This window comes from Penaeus monodon, chromosome 43 (genome assembly GCF_015228065.2).
Source record: "Penaeus monodon isolate SGIC_2016 chromosome 43, NSTDA_Pmon_1, whole genome shotgun sequence".
Lineage (NCBI taxonomy): Eukaryota > Metazoa > Arthropoda > Malacostraca > Decapoda > Penaeidae > Penaeus > Penaeus monodon.
Genome location: NC_051428.1, coordinates 20,226,831 through 20,236,830, shown reverse-complemented (window position 1 = coordinate 20,236,830; position 10,000 = coordinate 20,226,831). Strand labels below are relative to the sequence as shown.

The following is a 10,000-nucleotide window of genomic DNA, read 5'->3' as shown; positions in this document are numbered from 1 at the left end:
CTCCCTCCCTCCCTTCCCCTCTCCCTCCCTCCCTTCCTCCCTCCCTCTGTCTCTTCACACTTCTTCCCTCTCTCCTCCTCTTCTCTTTCTCCTTCTCCCTCGCCTCCTCCCTCCCTCCTTCTCACCTTCACCCCTCCCTCCCTCTCTCCCTCCCCCCTTCCCCCCTCCTTTCACCAGCGCGTAATGGCGCGAGGGGGCAAAGAACTCGCTACGCTTGGGCTAATTTCGAGTATAGAGAGATAGCCAGATAGATAGATTGACTGATAGATAGATTGGGTGATAGAAAGATTAGAGAGTTAGATAGATAGACAGACATATACAGATAGATAGATAGATAAATATATATGTACACACACACACACACACACGCACACACACACACACACACACACACACACACACACACACACACACACACACACACACACACACACACACACACACACACACACACACACATATATATATACATACACACACTTCTATAACTTTGTTTATGTTTCTGTCTATATATATGTGTCTGTGTGTGTGTGTGTGTGTGTGTGTGTGTATGTGTGTGTGTGTGTGTGTGTGTGTATGAAACGGAGAAACCAAGTAGCGGGCCATAAGAAAACAAGCAAAGCAAGCAAACAAACAATCAAACAAACAAACAGCGAATCGTAGGGTCACAGAGTACACTGTTGCTCATTCAATAATTGCAACATTTAATTCAGATAACGTAGATGATTATGTTGTTAGCGAATAATGAAGATATTAAGTAAGAACAACGTTACTGATGAATTGAGAATAAAAAGATTTATAAATATACTTATTCATTTTTCGTTAATTTATTCATACGTAAGTGCGTATGCTTATATGCGTACACATACGTACATACGTACATGCATACGTACAGAGTATATCTAAATTTTTATTTATTTCAGTCATTAGTATGTTTATTATTTTCGTTATTATTATTATTATTATTTTGTGTTATTGTTATTATTTTTTGTGTTGTTGTTATCATCATCATCATCATCATCATCATCATTACTGTTCTTATTATCATTACCATTATTATTATCATTATTATAATTATTATCATTATCATTATTATTATCCAAATAATTGTTGTTTCTTTATTTTTTCTCCTTTTTCTCATTATCACCTTTACCACGATCTTCCTTCTTTTTCTACTTTGCCTTCTATCTCTTCCTATCTCGATTTCCCTCTCTGTCCCTGTGTTTATCACCTTTCCTTTCATTACTGTTCTAATCGGAAAGTTGCCTAAAAAATAATAATAATAAATAAATAAATAAATAAAATAGTGTGTGTAAATTCGGTAAATTTTTTTCCGTTTTATCGCATATAGATAAGGAAGCTGATACCGGTGTGGAGATTAAGCGGTTAGTGTAGAAATCGTGTGTGCTTGGGGGGGGGTGGATGCATGAGTGATTTTTTTTTTGGGGGGTAGAGGGCTGGGAGAGGGGGAGGGGGGTTGTTTTCATCATTTCAATTTTCGTGTTTTTTTGTGTGTGTGATTCTTATTTATTTTTTTGTCGTTATCGTTATCGTTTTCGTTATCACTATGGTTATCATTTTCATCATTATCATCACCTTCACCATCACCGTCACTATCACCATCATCATCATCATCATCATCACCTTCGATCGTATCCTGTTCATTCACATCATCATCATCATCACCTACTCACACACATCATCATCATCACATCATCACATCACATCATCATCACATCATCATCACCCATCACTCATCATCATCATCAGTCACCATCATCATCATCATCACCATCATCATCATCATCACCCACCACCATCATTACACCATCATCATCACCACACCACCATCATCATCATCACCACCACCATCATCATCACCACCACCACCATCATCACCACCACATCATCATCCACACCACCACCACTCATCATCACCACCACCATCATCATCACCACCACCATCATCATCACCACCACCACCATCATAATCACCACCACCACCATCATCACCACCACCATCATCACCACCACCATCATCATCATCACCACCACCACCATCATCACCACCACCATCATCATCACCACCACCATCATCATCACCACCACCATCATCATCACCACCACCACCACCACCACCACCATCATCATCATCATCATCATCATCACCACCAATTTTAATATTGGTATTAATCATTATCATTACCAATATTTATTAAATTGTTCTAACAGGAGAAATTTTAGTAGTAACAATAGCAGAAATAGCCCGGTAGTAACTGTAGCAGTAGAAACAATATCATTAGTAGTAATTGTCACAATTATAGTAGTAATAGTAGTAGTAGTAGTAGTAGTAGTAGAAGTAGTAGTAGTAGTCGTATCCATAGGAGTAGAAAAAGTAGCAAAATTATTAGCAGTTGTAGTAACAGTAATAGTAAAAACAGTAATATCAGTGGTATCAATTTCATCTTTATTTTTCTTGTCTGTCTGTCAATATTTACATTATCACTAATACGCCCCTCCCTCCTCATACTCCTCCCCCTACCTAATATTTAACAGGTAAACACACACACACACACACATACAAACACACACACACACACACACACACACACACACACACACACACACACACACACACACACACACACACACACACACACACACACACACACACCACACACAAACATGACTAACTAAACAAAGAAATTATGAATAACGGCAGAACAGTTTTAGAATTAAGAAAGTTTCCATGATGCTGGAGATTTGGTAAGATTTGGGAGAGAAAAACCGCAGAGGGACCACAGGCCTAAAATATTTCTTACTTTTTTTTTTCTTCTTCTTCTTTTTGTCTTAAAGGCTTAAAAATGTCGTTATTTTTAGTAGCGTTTTGTTTTGTTGTTGTTTTTCTATTTTGCGAATGTTTTATATTACGAATGCATTTAGGAAATTATTGTCTATGCTGGGTTCTAATCATAAAAGAGAATGTGAGTATATATGTACATATATATATATATATATATATATATATATATATATATATATATATATATATATATATATATACGTATATAATATGTAATATATCTAATATATATATGTATATATATATATATATATATATATATATATATGTATATATATTATTATATAATATATATATATATATATATATAATAATTACATATTATATACGTATGTGTGTGGAGAGAGAGAGAGAGAGAGAGAGAGAGAGATAGAGAGAGAGAGAGAGAGAGAGAGAGAGAGAGAGAGAGAGAGAGAGAGAGAGAGAGAGAGAGAGAGAGAGAGAGAGAGAGGAGAGAGAGAGAGAGAGAGACAGAGAGACAGAGAGAGAGAGAGAGAGAGAGAGAGAGAGAGAGAGGAGAGAGAGAGAGAGAGGAGAGAGAGAGAGAGAGAGAGAGAGAGAGAGACAAACTGAGTGAGAAACAGAGAAAAAGAATCTATAACCTTAACCTTATCTTGAACTTTTCTTAACTTATCTCTGCTTGAAAATTCCTAGATTCACACGTAAGTGAAAGTAAATAAACAGTTAAAGATTTGGTATTATTAAAATTAGGTTACAGTTCGTTATTTCGAATGTGTGTATGTGTGTTATTGTACTTATGAATATTATATTATTTCAGTTAAAAAAAAATTTTGTATTCATGGATTTGACTGAATTTCAGGTCGAAAGAACGTATGTTATTATTTCAAAGGTTTTAATTATTTTTTTTATTATATGATTTCTTTTATCTGTGATAGGATGTATGAAATCAATTATAACGATGTTTATATAAGATGATAAAGTGAAGTAGAATAAAATAATATAAAAGTAACTCGTTAAAACAAAATAACGAACCAAACATATCCAGGAAAAAAATAAAAATAAAAACACAATAAAGCAAGGAAACGTAAAAAATAAAAATAAAAATAAAAATAGAGAGAGAGAGAAAACCATTTAAAATAGATAAAAATTCCAGAAAGCACAAATGTTAATTATTATGTGCAGAATCACCCTGTCTCTAGGCGTGGGTTTTGTTACCGTTATTATTCTTACACGGGAGGTCGCGATTCTGTGTGTGTGTGTGCGTGTGTGTGTGTGTGTGTGTGTGTGTGTGTGTGTGTGTGTGTGTGTGTGTTTGACTCAAACAAACGGATAAAACACACTCAAGCATGAACAACCGAACACACACAACACACATACAGACACACACATACACACACACACACACACACACACACACACACACACACACACACACACACACACACACACTCACTCACTCACTCACTCACTCAACACACACACACACACACACACACACACACACACACACACACACACACACACACACACACACACACGTCCTCTTAAGCTAACAGTGCCCTCAAACACCGGATTTAGAAAGGCGATGCTGATCTCGTCTGGGTAACTCTAGGAAAACTTTGCTGGACCTGTCTGTGTTGTAATCTCTGTGGCTAACCGTGTGTGTTATTTGGTGATGCTGTTGTTTTTGCTGTTTTTGTTGCTGTTGTTGTTGTTTTTTGTTGTCTTTGTTGTTGTGGTTTTGTTTTTGTTGTCTTTGTTACTTTGTTGTTTTTGTTGTTATCTTTGTTGTTGTTGTCTTTGTTACTTTGTTGTTTTTGTTGTTATCTTTGTTGTTGGTGAGAGTATTAAAGATACAGAATATTAAAAAGACAGGCAGATAGAGAGAAGGAAATTTTGGAGAGGGGGAAAGAAAAGAAAAAAGAGAGAAAAAAAACAAACAGACAGACAAATGAATATAAACAAACACAGGAGAAAAAAAAAAACAATCAGCACACAGACACAACAGTCTTTCCAGCAACACCGTGACCGCAAATGCCAAAGGAGCGTAAATCAGTCACGCTTCCACGCTCCCTCATACTGCCTCATACTTCCTCATGCACAACATACCTCGCCAATTATGAGGGCGCGGCCACATATGGTGGAAAGCTCTGTGCGTGGAGAGAGAGAGAGAGAGAGAGAGGGAGGGAGAGAGAGAGAGAGAGAGAGAGAGAGAGAGAGAGAGAGAGAGAGAGAGAGAGAGAGAGAGAGAGAGAGAGAGAGAGAGAGAGAGAGAGAGAGAGAGAGAGGCAGAGAGAGAGAGAGAGAGAGAGTGTGTGTTGTGTGTGTGTGTGTGTGTGTGTGTGTGTGTGTGTGTGTGTGTGTGTGTGTGTGTGTGTGTGTGTGTGTGTGTGTGTGTGTGTGTGTGTGTGTGTGTGTGTGTGTGTGTGTGTGTGTGTGTGTGCGCGTGCGTGTGTGATAATCTGTGGTTCGTAGATAAGAGATAACTTTCACAGGGTTTTGTTATGTGCGTCATGCAGAGAGAGAGAGAGAGAGAGAGAGAGAGAGAGAGAGGAGAGAGAGAGAGAGAGAGAGAGAGAGAGAGAGAGAGAGAGAGAGAGAGAGAGAGAGAGAGAGAGAGAGAGAGAGAGAGAGAGAGAGACACAAACACAGACACAGACAAACAGACAGACAGACAAATAGACAAACAGACAACACACGTAAGTACGGGGAAAAAAAAATAGGGACAGACTTACAGAAAAACAAACATATAAATAAAAAACACAGTTATTCATAATTTAACAAATCCATCACAACACACAACACAAAAAAAATAAAGAAAAAAAAATAACAATAATAATAAAAAAAATCTTGATCTTAACGCATCACTGTTTTTCTCCATCACAGTCATGCCTTTCACTTCAGACAGTCACAAAGAGATAAATTATGTACGACATTTATTCAAGGTCGAATGAGCAAAATAGAACTTTCTAATACAAGGTCCTCTCACAATAGCATTAGGCCTGTATCCCTGCCTTTGTGGAGGGTAGCGTAAAATTAATTATTAAGTGTTTTTATTGAAAGTTGTATTAGTAACTTTATGGTTATAAGTTGGCTTTTAGAAATGTGTATTTATTTTTTTTTTTATTGATTAGGATAGTAATTTTTTAACGTATTAAAGTATTGGAAATACATATATGAATGAATATAATTTACATGAAAAAATACGATATCTGAATGGATTCAAATTTTGATTATTATGTTACCACAGTTATAGAATTAAGAAAAAAATACTTATACGCGCATCATTCATCACTTACTTGAAATATATAGATAAATAAATTCCCGCCAAAAAAAGCAACCATAAACTTTACGCAACTTGGTCTTCACTTTTTTCTATTATCTATTTATTCATTCATTTATTTATTTATCCTAATGACACCATGAAACATTAAAGCTAATAATACTGATTTCTCTCTCTCTCTCTCTCTCTCTCTCTCTCTCTCTCTCTCTCTCTCTCTCTCTCTCTCTCTCTCTCTCTCTCTCTCTCTCTCTCTCTCTCTCTCTCTCTCTTTTATGAGCAGATAAAAGAAAAGGAAAAAATGAAGAAGATAAATAAACATAATGATAAGTAGAGAAAAAAGAAAAGAAAATCGCGGTAAACAAATTGAAAACAAAATAAATAAAGGAAGAACAGGAAACACACGATTTGTTATTATGAAGCTTCCTTGTTATATAAAAGCTATAGAGAGCTTTATAAAAGTGTAATAATCCGTATGTCTCAAGTAAGATTAAAAATTGAATAAAATGATATAAGTATTGATGAGGAACAGAGCCCAAGAAATAAAAAATAAATGGATGAATAAACACATAAAGAATGAATATCACGGCAAATAGAAAATGAATTATTAAAGAAAAATAAATAAATAAATAAATAAATAAACAAAAAAGGAACCAAAATATAACAGTTGTACGTAAAAAAAAAAAAAAAAAAAAATCCCGAAAAAAAAAATTGAAAAAAAAAAAAAAAAAAAAAAAAAAAAAAAAAAAAAAAAAAAATATATATATATATATATATATATATATATATATATATATATATATATATATACATACATACATACATACACACACACACACACACATTATATATATATATATATATATATATATATATATATATATATATGAAACCGAAAACGAAAATCACGCCTCCTAACCTTGTTTCTCTCTTCCACAGCCCCTGCAAAACAAAATGGCGTCGCAACGGTCTCGAAATACAGCAATCTCCCGGAGGCGGAGAAGAAGATACTGAAATTCAAGATCCTGAAGAATATTGTCATCATTTCCATCGCTTTCGTTTTCCTCTTCACCAGCTACAATTCGATGGCCAATCTCCAGTCTTCAATTAACGAGTACGTTTTTTTTTTTTTTTTTTTTTTTTTTTTTTTTATGTCTGGGCACAATTAACCGTGTTTTTTTCTTACTATTCTTATTTTCTTCTTCGCTTTGTTATGACTTTTTAAATTCTTCGTCTGGGAAAAAAATAACCGTTTTTTTTTTTCTTCGCCTTTATGAGTGTTTTTTTTTAGGGGGGGGGGGGCGGATTTTATCTAGTAATAAAATATTTTTTCTTTTTTTTGGGCTTAATAGTGTAGGCCTACTATTTGAAGTGTTATTACAATTGTTCGTTATGTCTAATATTTTATTAGTACAAACCCTCATTAGTACCATTACTATCGCTATTATTTATTATTATTATTATTAGTAGTAGTAGTAGTAGTACTAGTAGTAATATTTTTATTAATTTCCAGCGTCATGATCTGAAAAAAAAAGTAAAGAAAACAGAACAATATCTGTATATTTCTCTTTGAATGTTTATTTTAAAATACGGCTTCGATTTTAAATTTTGGAATTTCAGTTTTGACTTCTGACATTGGATTTAAGAATTGTGATTGTGAATTTTAATCATCTGATCAAAAATTCTGAATTTTGAACCTGAATACAAATTTTTAATTTTGAACTTGAATTCGAATTTTGATATTTGAATTACGAATTAAATTTTTGAATTAATGATTTCGAATTTTGAATTTTGAATTTAAATCTCGAATTTTTGAACCTGAATTCAAATTCTGAATTTCGAATTTTGAATTTTGAACCTTTCCCGCAGCGTCGACGGCACAGCCTCCCTCTCCACCTTGTACGCGGCTCTCGTCATCTCCTGCTGCTTCGTGCCTTCCTGGCTCATCAAAAAACTGAAGACTAAATACACGATAGCCCTCTGCATGTTGGGCTACTCGACCTACATCGCTGCCCAGTTCTACCCTGAGATCTACACGCTCGTACCCACGGCTATCATTCTGGGTCTGGGAGCCGCGCCCATGTGGTCTGCAAAGTGCACATACTTGACGAAGGTGAGTGGTATATCAATTTTTGTTAATTTTTTTGTTATTTTGTTTTATATATATTCGTTTATTTATTTATTTATTTATTTATTTTTGGCAAGTCTGGTGTAATTAATTTGAGGCTTAATAGAGGAAGTCCTTTAGGGTGTTAATGAAACAGCCACGTTGTACTAGCGTTAACGGGCAAATTATAACGACCGTTAGTTCTGTAACAAGATATGACGTGACGAACTGTTGCTGCCTATAACGGCCATTCGTGTTGTAACGATCACTCCTGTTATGATGACCATTCGTGCTATAACGACAATTTTCGCTGTAACCATTCCAGTATTTGTATTATAAGTCACATTCTTGTTATAATGCACCTTTATGCTGTAACGGCCATTCGTGCCATAATATTATATTACTGTAACGACCTTTTCTCCTAAAACAACCATTTGTATTCTAACGACCGTTCGTTCTAGCAACCACTCTTGTGCTGTAACGACCATTGGTACTGTAATAAACATTCTTTCCATAATGACCATTTATACTTTAACGACCATGCTCTGACGATCGTTCATACTGTAACAACTTCGTATTACAAAAGACCATCCATATTGTAACAACCAACCGTGCAAGAACGACCATTCGTTTTATTAACGACCGTTCGTGCTGTAGCATTCATACTATAACGACCCTTCGTTCTATTAACAACCATTCTTGCTATAAAGACCGACACCTATGCTTTACCAGAAAATATTGGGCAAAGGAATTTTCAGGAATCCCTAATTTATGTGAAAATCGCTGTCCCTATTACTAGTGTTTTTCTTTTCTTTCTTTCTTTCTTTCTTTCTTTCTTTCTTTCTTTCTTCTTCTTCTTCTTCACTAAGTACATTTTAAGTCTCCGATTCACGTCGGGCTCTATTGGAAAGGCCAGGGAGACGTTATTATTCACTGTTGAATGATATTTCATTCTGTCTGTCTATCCAAATCTCTCTCTCTCTCTCTCTCTCTCTCTCTCTCTCTCTATATATATATATATATATATATATATATATATATATATATATATATATATATCACTCCTCTCACTCTCACTCTCACTCTCTCTCTCTCTCTCTCTCTCTCTCTCTCTCTCTCTCTCTCTTCCTCTTCCTATCCTGCCTTCCCTCTCCATTACTCCTTCCCACCCTTCCTCTCTCTTCCTCTCTCTCCCTATCTCTCCCTCCCCCCCCCCTTTCCCTCCCACCCTCTCCACCCCCTCTCTCTCCCTCTAACCCCCCCTTCCCCCCACCCTCTCCACCCCCTATCTCCCCCTCCCCCCTTCCCCCCCCACCTCACTCCACCCTTACCTCTCTCTCCCTCTCACCCCTTCTCCCTTCTATCTAAATCTCCCTTCCTCCTCCCTGCAGGTCGGAGCAATCTACGGCGACCTCGTGGGCGAAGAGAGCGAGGTGATCATAACCCGTTTCTTCGGAATCTTCTTCCTGTTCTTCCAGTCGACTCAGGTGTGGGGGAACCTCATCTCTTCCTCAGGTAAGGCAGGGGGGTGGGAGGAGGAAAGGGGGTGGGAGGAGTGAGAGAGGGTGAGGGGAGGGAGGGGGTGGGGAAGGGAGTGGGTGGAGAGGGAAAGGGTGAGGGGATGAGGGAATGGGTGAGGGAGTGGGAGGAGGAAATGGAGTAGGTGGGGGTGGGTGGGGGTGGAAGTGAGGGAGTGGGAGGAGGAAAGTGGTGGGTGGGAGGAGGGAAGAGGAGAGAGGGTGAGGGGATGAGGGGATGGGTGAGGGAGTGGGAGGAGGAGAGGGGGAAA

At 36.8% G+C, this 10,000-nt stretch overlaps 1 protein-coding gene across 1 annotated transcript in view; it reads left to right on the top strand.

Moving 5' to 3' along the window:
- LOC119568183 (UNC93-like protein) overlaps positions 1-10,000 on the top strand; it is a gene marked incomplete in the record, with an annotated part of 24,276 nt that overhangs the window by 8,142 nt on the left and 6,134 nt on the right. The window contains 3 exon segments of the mRNA XM_037916597.1: positions 7,044-7,218; positions 7,974-8,217; positions 9,603-9,726. Of these exon segments, the coding sequence (XP_037772525.1) occupies positions 7,044-7,218; positions 7,974-8,217; positions 9,603-9,726 (543 nt within the window).